This window comes from Budorcas taxicolor, chromosome 2 (genome assembly GCF_023091745.1).
Source record: "Budorcas taxicolor isolate Tak-1 chromosome 2, Takin1.1, whole genome shotgun sequence".
In the NCBI taxonomy this organism is placed as follows: Eukaryota; Metazoa; Chordata; class Mammalia; order Artiodactyla; family Bovidae; genus Budorcas; species Budorcas taxicolor.
In genome coordinates this window covers 165,180,555-165,201,051 of record NC_068911.1, presented here as the reverse complement: position 1 = coordinate 165,201,051, position 20,497 = coordinate 165,180,555, and the positions used below count along the sequence as shown (strand labels likewise).

At 46.3% G+C, this 20,497-nt stretch overlaps 1 protein-coding gene across 1 annotated transcript in view; it reads left to right on the top strand.

The window, feature by feature from the left end:
• The window catches only part of AZIN2 (antizyme inhibitor 2), a 38,650-nt gene extending 19,652 nt beyond the window's left edge, over positions 1–18,998 (top strand). Inside the window, exons 6-9 of the mRNA XM_052635645.1 lie at positions 1,740–1,902; positions 3,642–3,754; positions 15,491–15,705; positions 18,860–18,998. Of these exons, the coding sequence (XP_052491605.1) occupies positions 1,740–1,902; positions 3,642–3,754; positions 15,491–15,705; positions 18,860–18,998 (630 nt within the window). The remainder of the gene's footprint in view (positions 1–1,739; positions 1,903–3,641; positions 3,755–15,490; positions 15,706–18,859) is intronic.
• The last annotated feature ends 1,499 nt before the right edge of the window (positions 18,999–20,497 follow it).

The following is a 20,497-nucleotide window of genomic DNA, read 5'->3' as shown; positions in this document are numbered from 1 at the left end:
ATGTTCAAGCTGGGTTTAGAAAAGGCGGAGGAACCAGAGATCAAATTGCCAACATCCACTGGATCATCGAAAAAGCAAAAGAGTTCCAGAAAAACATCTATTTCTCCTTTATTGACTAAGCCAAAGCCTTTGACTGTGTGGATCACAATAAACTGTGGAAAATTCTGAAAGAGATGGGAATACCAGACCACCTAACCTGCCTCTTGAGAAACCTATATGCAGGTCAGGAAGCAACAGTTAGAACTGGACATGGAGCAACAGACTGGTTCCAAATAGGAAAAGGACTACGTCAAGGCTGTATGTTGTCACCCTGCTTATTTAACTTCTATGCAGAGTACACCATGAGAAACGCTGGGCTGGAGGAAGCACAAGCTGAAATCAAGATTGTTGGGAGAAATATCAATAACCTCAGATATGCAGATGACACCACCCTTATGGCAGAAAGTGAAGAGGAACTAAAAAGCCTCTTGATGAAAGTGAAAGAGGAGAGTGAAAAAGTGGGCTTAAAGCTCAACATTCAGAAAACGAAGATTATGGCATTCAGTCCCCATCACTTCATGGGAAATAGATGGGGAAACAGTAGAAACAGTGTCAGCTTTTATCTTTTTGGGCTCCAAAATCACTGCAGATGGTGATTGCAGCCATGAAATTAAAAGACGCTTACTCCTTGGAAGAAAAGTTATGACCAACCTAGATAGCATATTCAAAAGCAGAGTCATTACTTTGCCAACAAAGGTCCATCTAGTCAAGGCTATGGTTTTTCCAGTGGTCATGTATGGATGTGAGAGTTGGACAGTGAAGAAAGCTGAGTGCCAAAGAATTGATGCGTTTGAACTGTGGTGTTGGAGAAGACTCTTGAGAGTCCCTTGGACTGCAAGGAGATCCAACCAGTCCATTCTGAAGAAGATCAGCCCTGGGATTTCTTTGGAAGAAATGATGCTAAAGCTGAACTCCAGTACTTTGGCCACCTCATGCGAAGAGTTGACTCATTGGAAAAGACTCTGATGCTGGGAGGGATTGGGGGCAGGAGGAGAAGAGGACGACAGAGGATGAGATGGCTGGATAGCATCATTGACCAGATGGACGTGAGTCTGAGTGAACTCCGGGAGATGGTGATGGACAGGGAGGCCTGGCGTGCTGCGATTCATGGTCGCAAGGAGTCAGACACAACTGAGAGACTGAACTGAAGTGACATACATGGAGAGATCATTCAATTTACTGAGTAAAGCAGGTTATAAAAACCTGTATACTTATAGCCCTATTATGTTTATAATAAAAAATCAGATTTTCAGGTTTGTATAAAAAAGAATTACAGGAGTGATTCCAATAAATTAGCATTGAATAGGTTAATCTGGGGTTAGAATTAGGGGTGACTTTTATCTTCTTTTTCCTTCTCTGTCTTGTCTATGAAAATGTGTTGTTTAGCATACTGGTTACTCAGGAAAGAAAGATCTGCCTCACAGATTCTGTCATCTGAGTACCAACTGTTAGATTAAAAGTTCCTTTTTCCATTGTGGGGGGCATTGAAGGGTGATTTTCAAGGGTAAGGGTCTTGACCCTGCTCCATCTGTGCTTGCCTGCCTTGGCCAGCTGTCTGTGATTACCAACTGGGGTCTTAGCAGATGCCAAGTTCTGCTTCCTGAAATCAAAGCTGCTCTCAAGAAGTAAGACTTGGAGCTGTAGCTAGTCTCCAGCATAAACCCCACATTTCAAGCATGTAATTGTCTCTGTACCCTCAGATTGCTTCTGTGATCAACTCAGCCTTGGACCTATACTTCCCGGAGGGCTGTGGTGTGGACATCCTTGCCAAGCTGGGGCGCTACTACGTGACCTCAGCCTTCACCTTGGCTATCAGCATCATCGCCAAGAAGGAGGTTCTTCTGGATCAGCCAGGCAGGGAGGGTAGGTGCCAGGTGGGCAGTGGAGGCCCGTTCTTCCCTAAAGCCAAGGACGGTTGTTGGCTGAGCTGGGTTTGATTTTAGGGGGTGGGGGAAATCTGAAGACTGGCTCCTTCTTTAGGGAAATTTACCGTCATGTCTCCTCACCCCCAAGACACTCTTTTGGCATCTTTTTTTTCCCCATGCATGTTTATATTTTATGAAGATTGAGATCAAAGTAACCTTGGGGAGAACAGATACTTTATTAAACCTATTATATATGGGTTTCCTATGTGGCGCAGTGGTAAAGAATCTGCCTACCAGTGCCGGAGATGCAAGAGACACAGGTTTGATCCCTGGGTCAGGAAGATTCCCTGGAGAAGGAAATGGCAACCCACTATAGTATTCTTGCCTGGAAAATTGCGTGGACAGAGGAGCCTGGCGGGCTACAGCACATGGGGTTGCAAAGAGTTGGACATGACTGAGCACACATTTTATAGTGCAGATGACGAAACTGAGAGCCAGACAGAATACAATTGAATTGCTTAAGAGCTAATAAGTGGTGAACCCTGCATTTGACCCCATGTTTGTCTTCTTTCCAGAGTCCAGGCTCTTACTCATCCTACTGCTTCTCATAACATAATGAAAATAATTGACAACCACTTATACTGATCTAAGCCCATTTTGCAGACTAAAGAACATAGGCGTGAAGAGGATGGGTCACTCACACAAGGTCACACAGCTGAGAAGGGGGCAGCGCCAGGGTTCAAGTCCAGGCTAGGCTGACTCATGGACAGAGGAGCTTGGCGGGCTACAGTCCGTGGGGTTGCAAAGAGTTGGACAAGACTGAAGTGACTAACACTTTCAGGCTGACTCAAGGCTTTTCTGTCCGCACTGCCAGCATCAGTGCTCCTCACTGACCTTCCGGATAGATCAGTCCTCCCAGCAGCCTCTTGAGTGCGAGGTCTGACTCTGATCTTGGAGCTTTTTTCTCTGCTCTGGGACCCCCAGTCTGAAAGTCTGGGTGTTTTTCCCAGAGATGGGTGGTGGGCTCCAGGTGGAAGGTCTTCTGTGTGTGTATGTGTGCGTAGGGATGGAATTCTTCTGGCTTCCTTTCCAGATCTGGGATTATACTTTCTAGTCCAGCCTGGGGAGAAGGCAATGGCAACCCACTCCAGTACTCTTGCCTGGAAAATCCCATGGATGGAGGAGCCTGGTGGGCTGCAGTCCATGGGGTCGCTAAGAGTCGGACACGACTGAGCGACTTCACTTTCACTTTTCACTTTCATGCATTGGAGAAGGAAATGGCAACCCACTCCAGTGTTCTTGCCTGGAGAATCCCACGGACGGGGGAGCCTGGTGGGCTGCCGTCTAAGGGGTCGCACAGAGTCGGACACAACTGACGTGACTTAGCAGCAGCAGCAGCAGTCCAGCCTGGAGATCCGACTTCTCATTCCAGCTCATGTGTTGTCCCACTGTGTGTACTTCTGAGCTGCTGACTCAGTCTCTCGGGGTCTTGAGTTCTGGTGGGCTGCTTTTCAGCCTTTGCTGGGGCATCAAGGGTCTCAGATGCAAGCCTGGAGTGTGTCCTAGGCAGGGTTGCTCAGCTGCAAAGGTGTTTCCAACCCAGCCATGAACACAGGAGGAGGCAGGAGCTGCCCCGAAGCTGAGGAGGGGGCAGCCCTCCTGTCTGCTTGCTGAGCCCGCCGTTGTCCCACCCCCTCACATCTGCTTGTGCCCCCCCAACCCCTCCCCTCCCTGCAGAAGAAACCGGTTCCTCCCCCAAGAGCATCGTGTACCACCTCGGTGAGGGCGTGTATGGAGTCTTCAGCTCAGTCCTGTTTGATAGCACCTGCCCCGCCCCCATCCTGCAGAAGGTGAGCCTGCCCTGCTGGGCCTGTTTTCAATTGTGTGGGTGCATTTATACTTTTTTTTTTTTTTTTGGTGTGTGTTGTTATCTAATTTTAAAAAAGTATAACATATTCGTTGGAGAAAGCAGACACTAAGAGTGAAGAAGCTTATCACCGCTAATTCCACCACATAGAGATAGACCCCTTGAATATTTAGATTTCAGTCTTTTAAAAAATGTGTTATACTTTTCCCCCATAAAGTTGGGATCATATTCGTTTGTAACCTGATTGTTTTTCACTTCATATGGGCTGTGACTCTTTCCATGCCATTCACGAATCTTTAACAACACGCTTCTTGATGACCATATAATATTTTAGGTGCTCTAACTCTAGCAATTGTCCATTTGGTTTCCTGTTTTTGAGCTTCCTGAGTCTATCTTGACATCCATCTCTGATCACTGCTCGTGGGCTCGGTCTTCATTGTGCTGCGTGGGCTTCATGTCCCCAGAGCATGTGGGATCTTAGTTCCCTGACCAGGGATCGAACCTGCATCCCCTGCATTGCAAGGCAGACTCTTAACCACTGGATCACCAGGGAAGTCTCTAAGAATTCGTTTTATTGAGTTTTTCCATGTTAACAAGGGAACAGGGATAGATAGAATGTTCCTCCTAGCCTACCAAATGCAGCCCAGGGCCTCTGGCAGCTTTAGTGGGCTTCTACGAGGGGAAAGAAACCAGACACACTTGTATTTTCACAGGCCTTTGTGTGGTCCTGCTTCAGGAAGGAAGCTCAAGTGCCTAACCAGCACCTAGACCCCTGTGAGCTTTCAGTATGTGCTGTTGTTTTCCTTTCCGTCTTTTTCTCCCCCCAGAGTCAACCAGATGTGGGCTCCTCTTTGTAGCTCTTCCTGCCCATCCCCTATGCAGGCAGAGGGAGCTTCCCTCCTCCAGGCGGCCCCCACCACCCCCCACAACTGGATGAGTCCTCATTCCATAGCTGCGTCGTTGCCTAGTGAGCCTCCCCGATGATGAAGTGCTCAGGAAGTCAGATTTCTGCGGTGATGCTCTAGCGCTGCTTGCATTCCTGCGGCCTCCCACATCCTACCGCACAGGGAAAGGACAGGCCTAGGCCAGCCAAGCCCCAGGTTACACAGCAGGCAGCAGTCGCTTCCTAGTCCCCTTGCTGGTCCCAGTCCCTGCCTCCTGTTGCAGGCCATCCCTGACCCAGTCCCCGTTCCCTTCATCAGCTCCTCCGAGGAGCGGGGCTGTGGTCCCAGCCCAGCCCCACACCTGCCCCAGAAGCTTGGTGGACTAAGATAAGGACTTAAGAAACACAGTGTCATCATCAGACTAAAAGCGAAGCAGATCCATAGTATCCCTTGTCACCTAGTGAGTGTTCAGATATTCCCTTATAAATGGTTTTTATCATGGATTTTACAGGTGAGAAAACTGAGGCATAGGGAGGTGAAGGAACTTACTCAAAGTCACACAGTTAATAAATGGCAGCGTTTTAAACTGTAGACTCTTGGGGTAGGGTTCATGTCTTATTCATCTTTGATTATCTCTCTGTTGCTAAAGACCAAACTCTGAACTACTTTCCTATAAAATGATTGTCTCCCTGTAAAATCGCTGCCTCCTTGTAAAATGTCTTCATTAGCATTTAGGCATTGCTAATTTTTTGTTATTCATGTTTCTTTGAGTATCCTCTGTCAAAAAACTGTTCTTTGTTAGTCTCTGTATAGCTGGCTCAATGTACATCCTTAAAGTATATTCCCTTTTAAAAACCATTTTCTTATGGTGAGTCTCTGGAATAGGGTTACTGAGCAAGAGGATTTGAGCTTTTTTATTCCTCTTGATATGTATTGTTAGGCTGTTTTCCTACATGCTTGGACTAATATGAATTATTACCAGTAGTGCTATTTCACAATAAGCTCACCAGCATTACACACTGTGACCTTTTTCTTGCTGGCCAATTTATCTGAAATGGTATACCTCCGTCTTTCATTTTTGCTTCTTTGACAAGTATAAAGCCTTCTTTAATAGATATTTCAACACGCTCTCATATGTCTTAACTCAGTGTTCTGCAATTAATAGTAAGGATATTTATCTCTTTCTACCTGCTCTGCGGGTTATAGATTTACCATATGTTTAATTTCTGGAGAAAATTTAGCACAAAAGTAATAATCTACTAATCCCACCATTCATAGATGACCATTGTTAAATTTTACTTTCATTTCTTTAAGGGTCATAGTGCACATTGTTTTAACTTAAAAAAGTATATATATTATGAGACATGGTTTTCTTTTTTATATTAATTCAAATTTCATCATTTGCTCAGTGTGGGAAATATCTAAATCATAGAATTGAGGAAAATCAACTTTATTTTATGTAAATTATAAAAGGCCAACCAAAGCCAAATCATGTTTGATAAAGTGAACATTTTAAAATTAGAAACCAATATATAACCTCTGCCTCCCAGAGATGCCCTGGATATATAATAACTTAGTAACTTTGTCTTTTATTAACAACTTAGTAACTTTGTCTTTTATTAACAATGTTTGGGCCTAATAATTTTATCTTTTTAAAATGCTATTTTTGAAGCAACAATGGAGGGAATAATATCCTTTACTCTTGAAAATATTTTTGGCATGCTCTTGTTTAGTCACTAAGTTGCGTCTGGCTCTTTTTCGACCCCGCGGACATAGCCCACCAGGCTCCTCTGTCCATGGGCTTCTCCAGGCAAGAATGCTGGAGTGGGTTGCCATTCTCTTCTCCAAGACATGATTTTTTTTTACTGATATGTTAGGTAGACTTTTTATTTATAAACATTTTAAATATTCACTGAGTGGTCTAAAATGCAGTTCAGTAAATGTGTCTCAGTACTTCATAAATGCAAGGGTTAGTTAGTTGTGGGGAGGGTCCCAGAGGGGGCAAGTACCATGGGAGTTTTACGAGACTCTTCGGAAGCAAAATTCAGGGTACAAGCTCTGATCACCCCACTCTGTACAGAGACACCTTTGTTGCCAAGATCGGGTTCTCTCATTTGTCATTATATTTTATTCTAATTATTTTATGGTTTAAAAAGTAGGATTCTGTCTGGAGTACATTGCCGTATACTTTTTCAGGTCTGGATCTGGTTAGTTCTTGTCTTAAAAATTCTTGAGTAATGATTTCTAATCCTATTTCATTTCTGCTTTGCCATACTATCCATTACTTTTATTTTTCAATGATCTCTAGTTTTTATCCTGTTCTTTGGACAACAGCTTTGTGCTATGTTTAGAAACCTGGTAGGGGGTACCTTCTATTTCCAGCAGTGTGGTAGAGGAGATACTCTGAACAGCTTCCCCACTGACAAAGAAGACTGTGTCCTGACCTACAAGATAGCAGGGAATCTTCAGAGGTCACTACACAAGTGAAAGCAGGCATCTCCATTTCACTTAGTGTAAAAGTCAGTCAACCCACCAGTCTGAGGGATCCTTTTTAAGGGTAAGTTTAATCATGTCTCTTTTCTAACTGAAACTCTGCTTGGGCTCCCATCTCACTCTGAATTAAAGCCAGAGCCCTTCCAGTAGCTCCCGAGGCCCTCTGAGATCTGACTCTGTCACCTCTCACACCACCTCCCTCACCCACATCCCCTTGCTCATCGTCTCTAATCACTCCAGCCTCCTTGCAGCTCCCTGAGCTCACCAGGCATATTCCTGCCTCAGCACTTTTGCACCAGCTTTCCCCTCTGACCGGATCACTTCTCTTCTAGGTACCACCCTGGTTCACTTCTCACCTTCTTTAGGTCTTTGCTGAAAAGTCATCTCCTTACACCCTGACACCTTATACCTTATTTAATGTTACACCTGTACCCCTCACCTAATCTGTTTTTTAAATTACTTTATAACATAGTGTATATACTTTTTTGTTTTCCTCCCCCCGCTAGACTATAAACCCTGTGAGGACGAGGATCTTTGTCTATTTTGTTCACTAGTGTGTCCCAAGCATGTACAATAGTGACTATTCAAATATGTTAAGTGAATTAATCCAGAGAGAAAACCTAGCTCTGAAATTGGCCTTCTATCTGGGGATGTATGCTGAATCCTTTTAGCACTGATAGAATGGGAAACACTAGAGATCTCTTTAAGGAAATTAGAGATACCAAGGGAACTTTTCAGGCAAAGATGGGCTCAATAAAGGACAGAAACAGTATGGACCTAACAGAAGCAGAAGATATTAAGAAGAGGTGGCAAGAATACACAGAAGAGCTACACAAAAAAGATCTTCATGACCCAGATAATCATGGTGGTGTGATCACTCACCTAGAGCCAGACATCCTGGAATGTGAAGTCAAGTGGGCCTTGGGAAGAATTACTACAAACAAAGCTAGTGGAGGTGATGGAATTCCAGTTGAGCTATTTCAAATCCTGAAAGATGATGCTGTGAAAGTACTGCACTCAATATGCCAGCAAATTTGGAAGACTCAGCAGTGGCCACAGGACTGGAAAAGGTCAGTTTTCATTCCAATCCCAAAGAAAGGCAATGCCAAAGAATGCTCAGACTACCATGCAATTGCACTCATTTCACATGCTAGCAAAGTAATGCTCAAAATTCTCCAAGCCAGGCTTCAGCAACACATGAACTGTGAACTTCCAGATGTTCAAGCTGGATTTAGAAAAGGCAGAGGAACCAGAGACCAAATTGCCAACATCAGCTGGATCATCAAAAAAGCAAGAGAGTTCCAGAATAACATCTACTTCTGCTTTATTGACTACACCAAAGGCTTTGACTATGTGGATCACAACAAACTGTGGAAAATTCTGAAAGAGATGGGAATACCAGACCACCTGACCTGCCTCTTGAGAAACCTATATGCAGGTCAAGAAGCAACCAGGAAAGGAGTACATCAAGGCTGTATATTGTCACCCTGCTTATTTAACTTATATGCAGAGTACATCATGAGAAATGCTGGGCTGGAGGAAGCACAAGCTGGAATCAAGATTGCAAGGAGAAATCTCAATAATCTCAGATATGCAGATGACACCACCCTTATGGCAGAAAGCAAAGGAGAACTAAAGAGCTTCTTGATGAAAGTGAAAGAGGAGAGTGAAAAAGTTGGCTTAAAGCTCAACATTCAGGAAACTAAGATCACAGCATCTGGTCCCATCACTTAATGGCGAATAGATGGGGAAACAATGGAAACAGTGTCAGACTTAATTTTGGGGGGCTCCCAAATCACTGCAGATGGTGACTGCAACCATGAAATTAAAAGACGCTTGCTGACCAACCTAGACAGCATATTAAAAAGCAGAGACATTACTTTGCCAACAAAGGTCCGTCTAGTCAAGGCTATATTTTTTCCATTGGTCATATATGGATGTGATAGTTGGACCATAAAGAAAACTGAGTGCCAAAGAATTGATGCTTTTGAACTATGGTGTTTGGAGAAGACTCTTGAGAGTCCCTTGGAGTGCCAGGAGATCCAACTAGTCCAGCCTAAAGGAAATCATTCCTGAATATTCATTGGAAGGACTGATGATGAAGCTGAAACTCCAGTACTTTGGCCACCTGATGCAAAGAACTGACTCATTTGAAAAGACCCTGATGCTGGAAGAGATTAATGGCAAGAGGAGAAGGGGATAACAGAGGATGAGATGGTTGGATGGCATCACTGACTTGATGGACATGAGTTTGAGTAAGCTCTGGGAGTTGGTGATGGACAGGTAAACTTGATGTGCTGTAGTCCAAGGGGTCACAAAGAGTTGGAACTGAACTGAAAAATAAAAATATTTACTGTGTTTAAAGAAATAGTAAATTGAAAATTACTTTTGCTTTCCAAAAAGTAAGCAAATATAAAAACTTGACTTAAGAGATTTTTAAAAGGACTAAATAGAATTTGTAGAAATGAAATATATGAACATTGAAATTATACACAGAGTAAGCAAGATATTGGGGCTTCCCAGGTGGCTCAGTGGTAAAGAATCCACCTGCCAATGCAAGAGACGTGGGTTTGATCCCTGGGTCAGGAAGATCCCCTGGAGAAGAAAATGGCAACCTACTCCAGTATTCTTGCCTGGGACAGAGGACAGAGGAGCCTGTCCATGGACAGAGGAGCCTGGCGGGCTACAGTCCATGCGGTCGGAAAAGAGTCAGACATGACTCAACGACTAAACCGCAACAACAAAGCAAGGTATTAGAGACAGTTGAAGAGAGAGGGTATGGGGAAAGAAAGAAGGAACTGGAATATAGAGCTGAAGGCACTTTGCAAATGTAGCACAAAGAGACAAATGGGAATAAGAAAGGCGAAGGTGGGGCAGAGTGAGAGGGCGTAATGTCTAACCACAGTTTCAGGAAGAGATTGTATCAGGATACAGAAACAAGACAGGTGGTTTGAACACGGAAATTTTAACATAAAGAACTGCTAACTTTAAAGATGGCTAATTACTAAAAAGGATAAAAGCAGTTACTATATCTGGTAAGGGAGAGTGAGAAATGAAACACGTTAGAGGAGGGCTCCTCCCTGCAAGTCTCAGATTGAAACCTGTGAGGAAAGGCCACGGTATGCAGCCTTCCTGTGGCAAGGAAACTTTTAGAGGGTCGCCAACACAACTGAATTGTAGAAGTAGCCTGCTGTGGAGTGGAGAGAAGCTTGTTGGACTGTGCAGGCCAAAGTTGAACTGAGGGCCATTGAGGTGAACGCAACCACACCCTCACACCCTGAACCAAAGGTGGCCACACGGAAAACAGCAAGCTGAAAGGGAGAGAGTTCCTTCTTCCTGATTTGCCCTTGCAGTGTTTTTCCAGCAACTTATATTGACAAAGCCCAACATAGAGCTAGCTGGGCTTCCCTGGTTGCTCAGTGATAAAGAATCAGGCTGCCAATGCAGGAGACATGGGTTCGATCCCTGGGTCAGGAAGACCCCCTGGAGAAGGAAATGGCAACCCATTGCAGTATTCTTGCCTGAGAAATTCCATGGAGAGAGGGGTGAGCTACAGTCCATGGGGTTTCAAAAGAGTCAGACATAGCAACTAAACATCAAGAACATAGAGCTGGCTAGTAAGGAAGAAATGTCGCACTCTAGGATCACTATGAGTCGGGCACGACTGAGCGACTTCACTTTCACTTTTCACTTTCGTGCATTGGAGAAGGAAATGGCAACCCACTCCAGTGTTCTTGCCTGGAGAATCCCAGGGACGGAGGAGCCTAGTGGGCTGCCGTCTATGGGGTCGCACAGAGTCGGACACGACTGAAGCGACTTAGCAGCAGCAGCAGCGGTATCACAAAGCAGGGCGGAGAAGGGTAGATTTGGAGCTGAGGCAAAATAAATAAAAATGAATTGCTGGCAGAGAGTAAACAAGAGGAACATTTATTCTCAGATTCAGGAAATTCAACAAATTCCAAGTATGTTACCTAAAAATGAATCCATACGTAGACAACATGTTAGTGAAACTGAACACCAGAGACGGAAGGTCATAAAACTAGTGAGAGAAACGAGACAGATAAAAGAATACCGGAGAAGAATATTAATTAGACTTAGAGCTTATTTCCCCCCATAGCAATGGAAGGCAGAAGATAGTGAAAGAGCAGCTCTGATCTATCAGCCTACACTGGATAGCAATAGAATGTAAGTTGGGAGGGAGAGTGACCAAGCTGGTATTCTAAGGTTTTGAATTTCTTGTGTGTGTGTGCTAAGTCGCTTTAGTCATGTCCGACTCTGTGTGGTGCTATGGACTGTAGCCCTCCAGGCTCCTCTGTCCGTGGGGTTCTTCAGGCAAGAATACTGGAGTGGGTTGCCGTGCCGTCCTCCAAAAGATCTTCCCAACCCAGGGATCGAACCCATATCTCTTAAGTCTCCTGCCTTGGAAGACGAGTTCTCTACCACTATCACCAGCCCTTCAATTGCTTGAGCAGAAGGTAAAGATGTTGACTGATTTTAGACTACCTTAGGAATACATATTACAAAGTAAATATCTTGAGTAACCACTAAAATAGTAGGCATTTATTGAAACAGTTTGGTTTGGAGAGTGGCATAAAAACATAGACCAGCAAAACATAGATTAGAGCACACACACAAAAAAATCACATATATCTGGAAACTTGATTTTGACAAGACTTGCAAAGCACATCATTGGGAATTGCTTAATATATGATGCTAGGTCACTTGATTGTCCCTATGTAAAAAATGAAATTGGATCCCTATCTCTGGGGCTTTTAATTAGTAGTAGCTTATTTATTTCTGAAATTGGAAGAAATTCTCTTTTTTGGCTTTACTAAGTTTTTCCAGCTAGGAGTCCTTGTATTTCATCTCTCCTTTCAAGGTTTTATTATTTTCATGGGTTAAGTATTGTTGTGGCCCAAGTACATCCCTGAGTTTAGTAACTTAATGCTTTCATTACTGTGAGTGGAGATGGTCCCCTGTGTGTTTAAGTTGAGACATCAGCTTACATGTAAAAACTCACTAATCTCTAGTAACTACTCCTCTCCCGTCTGAATTTTCTAGGTGGGCAAGCTTTGTCTGCAGTATAATATTTTATTTCTTTATTTTTCTATATTATATCTTTTTGTTTCTTTATTTTCAGATAATAGCTATTGTCAGCATTTCTCATGCTATGTAAAATAGAAATGACAGAAAGGTTCAGTCTTGGAGTCAGAAGACTTGGGTCTGGTTCTTGGCTCTGCCATCTAGTAGCTGAGTAACATTAGGCAAGTTACTTACCCTCTCTGGGCCCCGTGTCTATAGTCTTTTCATCTGGAAAATGAGAGGGCTTAACTGTAAAATTAAGGTTGCTTCTAGTTCTGAAATGAAGCCATTCTAGTATATCTCCATTAAGTTAGAGTTGGCTCCTTATTTTAAATGGTTTCTCTTTATTGTGGAGTTTAATTTTGTCTATAGTTTTAATCAAGAAGGGGTGCTATGGGCTATTGAATGCCATGATTTGGAAAATTAAATTTGAAGTATAGATCTATATTTTTCACGTTACTATGAAGCCAGTGATCACCTTGCTCATTGTCCCTGCCTTCCATTTAAATCATCTGACCATTGAAAGTGATTCTTTGAATAAGAGTGTGGATTTGATTAGCTAGGGTTTCATTTTGGATTTTTGCCTGTATGTTCACAAGTGAGATTTTGATCACAGGCTTTTGTTATGTTTCTTCTTTTTCCTTTTTGTGTGCCGCCCTTGTTCATCCCATTTTTTTTTCCTTTTAAAATATTTCTGTACACTTTATGCAGTATAGGAGCTAAGTTATGTATGCTTTAAAAGTTGGGGAGTTATTTAGGGATTCCCTCAGAGCCATGTGCCATCTTAAATGCTTCCTTGTGTTTCTTCTGTGGATCCGCTCTCATATTGGGCCTCTTTGGGGAAAGCTGCCATCCAGGTGCAGCTAGGAGGGCCCTTGTCTGGGACCCCCAGGAGCTGTGCCACTCACTCCCTCCAGAACCCGGAGCAGGTCACTTCTGAGTTTTCTCATCTGTAAAATGGGAATGCAACTGCCTCCCAGATGAAGTGTGAAGTGGTGGTGGGTGTACTTTGTAAAGTAGGACCCTCTTCTTGCTCTCTCAGAGAAGGGCCCTAGTAGCTGATTCGGCTTCTTGTATTTTTACAGGTCCATTTCCGCTCAGTTTTCCAACTCAAAAACAGAACTGAGACTTAAAAGCCTGCTCCCACATACTTTTGGAACATTTATTTTGCTATTTCCTTTTTTATTTCCTTTTTTTAAAAAAGGTTTTAAATGGTAATTGCCTTATTTCCTGTGAAATTTTAAAATCTTTCCTTTCTACCCATTTAAAATTTATACTACTAATAAGTGAGAGAAATCTGATTATAACTCAAGGGTGCCTTTTCTTTTCATTTTATTGTGGAAGAAGCTTTGAAACCTATTTTCTTAAGGATTTCTTAAGAATCCTCATGAATACATTTATATAGCATTTCCCCTCACACGTCTTTAAAAGTCCAATTGTTGGAGCTAAGGTAAATAATTCAGAGCAACTGAGATGAATTTTACTCATTAATAAGAAGCTTATGAACAAGAGTGTTAAGTTGTATGAACAAGGATGTATTGATTTGTATTCCTCTAGCATGTGAGGTTCATGAGCACAGGAACCTTGTTTTTCTGTGTGTTCACTGTTGCATCCCAGGCTCTTGGATCAGAGCCTGGCACATAGTAGGTGCTTAATGAGTATCTGTTGAATGAGTGAGTATAGGATAGTTCTCATGTTTGATTTAATAACATGTGCGTGTTTTTATTAACGAGACTAATTAATGGCTTATGCAGTAACACACGAGTATATTTCTGCTCATGGCACCTGTGGCTCTCCCTGCTCCTGGCTGAGGCACCTAAACACCTCTCCTCCTCCTTCCATTGGTCTCCTCTGCTGCCTCCTCGTAGGCTCTTGGATAGCATCTATTTGTACCTTCTTTCTCTTTTTTGCTCTTTCCCATCACTCATGTATTCCCTATGCCTTTATTTATTCATTCATTCACTTAAGTAGTCTTCACAAAAGCACTTACTGTATACCAGACCGCTAGGCTTGGAAACAAGACTGTCGTGATCTCTGGACTCAACCGAATTTATGGTCTGACGGGAAGACGGGCCTGGGAGATACACTTCTTAAATATCGAACTATAAATGATAGGAAATGCTATGAAGGCAAATCTTGCAGAGCCTTAGTAAAGGCTTCCAGGAGGACCCTGAGATCTAAAGGAAAATTAGGAGTTGGTGGGTTTGGGACCTCAGGGAATAGCGTGGGGATGGCGTGGGGAGCCAGGGGTGAGGGGAGGGAGGGATAGAAGCAGGGTTTCCCCGGGGAGCCGCAGCTCCACAGCCCCAGTCACAGCCTGCCTAGCAGCATCCCTGCACTGTGACAAACGGCGCTGATACCTTGGTTGTCTTCAGATGGTCTGTGCTACAGACTTTTTTCTGGATTTGGAAGTCACTTAAGGACAAAGTAAAAATGTTACGTCGTTGTTAGTTGTGTCTTTGGGTAAGTCAATTTTGTCTTTGGGTAAGTCACTTAACCTCTCAGGATTCCTGTTTCTCTGAAATGGAAGTAATTCTATTGACTCTGTGAGGTTCTCTGTGACCTCTGCCAGGCCACCCTGTGACCGTCTGTGGGAGGCCAGTCCTCCTCACCAGACTGAGTGCTGTGGGAGCCTGAGGGAGGGTCTAACTCACTGGTGTCCTTCTGGCTCCTGTTACTGGGTCAGGCCTGGAAGGAGGCGATCGTGATGGCCTGCATAGAAGGAGCCGCAGGGCTGGGCAGGGAGGACAATCTCCGTTTGAGGGAGGGGGAAGGGCTGCAGAGGTGGGGAAACACCCAGGGTCTGCAAAGCGGCAGATGGTCCAGTGAAGACTGAAGCCAGAGGCTGACGGCAACACCAGCGATGAATAAAGATGGTGCTAACTTACTGGGCCCTTGCCGTGTGTCAGACGCTGGTTCACACACTTATCCTCTAGTCATGTAATGTATGCTTTCACTAACCCCGGCAGGTAGGTAACTGCTTCTATTCCCATTTTATAAATGAGCAAACTGATGGATTAAGTATCTTGCCCAAGGTCACAGAGCTAGCAAGTGTTGGAGCCTGCATTTAAGACCAGAACTGTGGCTTCTGAGTATAGGAGGCAATGAATGCAGAGAAGTGGGAGGGCCTTGAAGGCAGGCTAGGAGGCCCAGCTGGTCTTGATCCCGATTGCTCTGGGAGCTGTGCAGGCTTTGGAGGGAGGGAGTGCTCAGACTGTGTACGTATGCCCGGGAAAGCTGACTGTCCCTCTCTCCTGCAGAAACCATCCACGGAACAGCCCCTGTACAGCAGCAGCCTGTGGGGCCCGGTGGCCAATGGCTGTGACTGTGTAGCTGAGGGCTTGTGGCTGCCGCAACTACACGTAGGGGACTGGCTGGTCTTTGAGAACATGGGCGCCTACACTGTGGGCATGGGTTCCCTCCTCAGGGATGCCCAGACCTGCCGCATCACCTACGCCATGTCCCGGGTGGCCTGGTAAGGGGGCCCGGCTGGGAAATGGAATGGGGATTGGAGAGGGGGCAGGCTGGACTGAAGCCACATGGGGAGCCTCAGGTTTGGGGGCCTGCCCCTGTGTAATCCAATGGGACACATAATCCTGGGCTACTGATTTCAAGTGAGGCCTGTGCTGGGCACCTGGCTGTGGTCTTTAATGAGACCGAGTTTCCCTTGGGGAGCTCAGAGCCCTGGAGGGACACAGAAGCAGACAGGCGCGCCTGAGAATACAGTGCTGCAGGGAGGGGCCGGGTTTTGGAGGCTTAGATCCCCACCCCAGATCTACCTCCCTGAGGAAAGAAGGATGAAGTCAAAGCCTGGCGGGAGTCAAATGGCTGGAAGGGCAGGAAGGGGGTTCTGTTCCAAGGTCCCCCAGAAGAGGGTCTTTCCACGGCGGGGACATGGTCTGATTTGGATTTTAGAAGGAATTGGGGGCAAACATGCCTTCAAAAAACATGAGGTTGGTTCGGGCTGGAGAGGGAGCAGGGCTGGACATGGGAAGAGCCATGAAGGGTAGCTTAGAGCTTCCAGCAGCAGCTGGCAGGGACTGATTGGAAGTCTAGGGGTGACATGGTCCGATCTGGATTTTAGAAAGACCACTCTAACTACTGGGTGGATGAAGGGAAGACAAGGGCAGGTGTAGATAGAGCTGACCAGTCGGGTGGCTACTCACTGAGCATGCCCTCGCTAGGCCAGCACTGGGATCCAGCGAGACAAGCCTGAAAGTCCTGGGTCTTTCTGCCAGGCTCTACACTAGGCATCGTATGATGATTTTCTTTTACTCAAACACAGAACACTATGGGATCAGTGTTGACACAAACAGAGGTCACTTGCTTGAGGTCACACAGCTGCTCAGCAGTGAAGAGCCCCCCCACTTATGGGGCTGGGGAGACGGCTGCAGAGGGCAGGAGCCATCGGGAGGGGCTTTTTTGCCAGGTCCTCAGAAATGAGTGAAGCCTGTGCCCCCAGGGACATGCTGGGGGCTTGAGCTTCCCCCAGCCCAGGAACAATGGTCCCAAACGGCAGGCCTGACGGGCTCGGGATCAGAGTCACCTGTAGTTCATCCAGTCAACAAACCTGCTGCTTCTACTCCCTGCACGGGATAGGCTGATGCTGCCATTTTGAAATCACGGGTGTTTTAAGAAGGCCAAACCCCCCCCACAAAACACCAAATGTAAAAAACCAATAATCACACAAGCTTCCTTATCTATCCCAGCTCCATTGTCAGCAAACACAGGTGGATGAAGTTGCATGGAGTCAGATGCACATGTTACTAGGAACATAAAATTCTGATGTATTGAAATGGCCAAGTCCAAAAATTCTCCATATCAAAGGGGCCTCATGGGCATGTCCTACTTTAGAATCTGGCTCTGTGCTGGATCCTGGAAGGTAAAAGAACATCTGAGAATATGGAGAGCCAAGCGTCAGACCTGCACGCGCGCACACACACACACACACGCACACAGACACACACACACACAGATACACAGACACAGACACACACATAGACACATACCAGCAGAGTGCAGAGGTCACTAAGGAGGGAGAGTGGGCCATTGAGCTGGGGAGGAGGCACCGCCTGATGGGTGAGGGAGGAGTTAGCGGGCACCAGAGGGCCAGGCAAGCTGACTGGAGGGTGGCCTGGGCCGGTGGGGGGCTTCAGAGTCCAGTTCATCCAGAGTTTTAAGTGGTTCTGTCTAGCTGGAGTGGCATGAGACGAAGACTTGGTCAAGGAGGACCTTGGAGGCCCAGGTTGGCCTTGATCTTGAAGGCAGTGGGGAGCCAGTGAAGGAGTCTAAGAAACTTATCTTTCAAAACCCATTTAGATAAGGAAACAGAGGTTCAGACAGAGGGCGCTTGGCCCAGAGTACCTCCCACCTGGAAGGGAATGGCCTGACTGGACTGACTACTGATTTGCTGCTGAATTGTACACATCAGCAAAGGGGGGAGGCCTTCCTGCAGGTGGGGGACTGGAATAGGCTGGAAGTATGAAAGGAGGGGAGGGAAGATGTAGATGGAAGAGGGAGGGTCCTGGGAAGCAGATCCTGGCAGGAGTAAGGAACAGGCTGTCATGCTGCCCTGACCCGGCCTCTTGATACTGAACGCAGTGCTCTTTCCCCATCCTCCACCCAGCGTCCACCTCTCCGCACCAAGTGTGTATTTATTTGCTGTCAGGGGCACTAGGCAATGAGTAACTCAGGTACATCCCCTGCCCCCCTCTAGTTGGAGGATTGTCAGGGAAGCAGGTATTGAATGCTCATTGTTATCAAGGAGTACACTGTGCTGTGGGACTCAGCTAGGGTTGATGATGCAGGCAGAGACTGGATGTGCACAGGATGTGCCTGGGATGGGATGCAAGCCCGAAGATGGCTGCACCATTGTGCGTGGTGGGAGAGGCAAGCAGGGGCCAGATCTTGTGTGGCCTGAGCGTGGAGGGAAACTGCCGGCAACTCAGAAGGGATTTGTTTTTGGAAAGATGAACCTGGGTTGGACTTTTCTGGGAGACTGTGCTTTCCTGGCTAGAGATGGTGGTGTCAGTGTGAATGGAGAGAAGTGGGTGCCTTTGGGGATGCTCAGGAATGGGGCTCAGCAAGGATCCACTGGGTGTGGGAACAAGATCTCCAACCCGTGGCAAGAACAGGAGCTGTTTATTAATGTGAGGAAGTAGGAGAAACAGTTTGTAGGATTTTTGAGGAAAGGGCAGATTTTTATTTTTTAAGTACCAAGCCTGGGGTATGAAGAATGTGGGCTTTGAAGTGAGTGTTGGGTTGAGTCCTCGTTCTACCTCCTTCTAGGATTGTGACCTTGGGCAGGTAACTTCTAAGTCAGTTTGCTCGGAGTAAAATGGGGACGATAAAGTCACCCTTACAGGGTTTTGGGAGAATACAATTAGACTGTAAGTGAAGTGCCTGGCACAGTAATGGGCACATCGGTGAATGTGGGTTCCTTTCCCTTGTGGGTTAGGCTCTGGGAGAAGATAGCAGTGGGGGAAGAGGGGGCAGCAGGCCTCCCTCCGCCCTTCCGCCTGGGTGCTGGGGCCCCAGTGGCACCAGGTCTTCCAGTGCAGGAGCCATGGGGAGTTCTTGGCCCATGGGCCCCGTGCCGGCTGCCTCCAGAGACCCCCTCTCCCTTGCAGGGAAGCCCTGCAAGGGCAGCTGCTGCCTGCAGAACAGGACGAGGATGCCGAGGGCATGTGCAAGCCTCTGTCCTGTGGCTGGGAGATCACAGACACCTTGTGCATGGGCCCCGTCTTCACCCCGGCGAGCATCATGTGAGCGGGCCCCGTTCCCCCCCGCCCGGAGAACCCCAGCGGGGCCCCAGAGATGCCTCTGGGAGAGGTGGGGAAAGTGGCAAGCAGGGCACCCTCTGGCCAGGACTCTGGTGCTCGCTCTGCCACCCGCCACGCTCCACCTGTAGTGTTTCTGCCCTGTAAATAGGACCAGTCTTACACTCGCTGTAGTTCAAGTATGCAACATAAATCCTGTCCCTTCCAGCTGTGTCTGCCTCCTCTGCAGTGCAAGGGGCCTGGTCAGCCAGGTGTGGGCGTGTTCTTGGGGGTCTCCCTTGGTCTCCTTCTCACCTTTGTAAATATGAAGCAAATAAAATATTTAGGTTTTTTAATACTCCAGTGCAATCGGCAGTTCAGTTCACAAAGCAGCCTGGGTTAGGCCAGGGCTGAGACTTCCCCATCCTACAATGATAACCTCACGCTGCAGTGTGGGCCTCCCCTACTGGCACCCAGCTTCTCTGATTCACCTCTCTTGTTTTCCCGAGCTTCCACGCTCGCATCATGAGGAAGGCAGAGCCATCAGGAGTTGGGGTGGGGGTCAGGGTTGCCTCCCTGTAGCACTGGAGCTGCAGCTCATGGCTGAGGAGGTGTCTCTGGGTGTCCTCAATACCCAGCTTAAGTCCTGGCCTAAAGTGGGGGCAATCGAATATTTGACACAGCTTCTGGGAGTTCCTACCAAAGACGAAGAGTGAAGAGGTGGATACCTGGGAGGTTCTAAGGAGATCCCCTACCTGTCCTCTCCTTGCATGTCAGCAAGGCAGTCGGAGCAATACAGATACATGGCTGGTTTTGCTTACTCAGGCAGTGACTGTTAGCACATGGTTGGCCATAGACTGCTGCCGCATCCAACGTCAAGGGCCCTGAGGCCCACGGCTCCTCAGTTGGGCAGTTCTCGTCAGGACTTCACATTGTTAGGATCACAAAACTGCGCGTGGGGTGTGTGAGCTGCTTAGCAAAGGAGTTCAGATTTTAGAGTTCCCCCAGATGTTAATGGGTGATCCTAGAGATTTTTCTTTTGCAATTAAAAAAAATATAATTCATATTCCCTAAAACTCACCCTTTCAAAGTGTAGAAGTCAGTGGGTTTTAGTATATTCACAGAGTCTGTGCAACCATCACCACTATCTAATTCTAGAACATGTCCATTACCTCAAAAAGAAACTGCGTTAATTCACACTCACTCCCCATTCTCCCTTTCCCCCAGCCTCTGGTACCCACTTAACTATTTTCCACCTCTGTGGATTTGCCTGGTCTAGATAATTCTAAATTGAGCTTCTTCCTGGGTAAGCCTGGTACAATGTGTGCTTTTTTCCCCCTACACCACCAAACAATTCTCTGACAACAGCTGGGTGTCCCACAACTCCACTCAGTTCTGACACTACCTACCTAGAGTGAGATAGAATCAGATCCCACAGGTTAAGGGCTCAGTCCTACAAATCTGAACAACAAAGCAAGGAGTCTGAACTTAATTCTGCAGGCAGTAGGG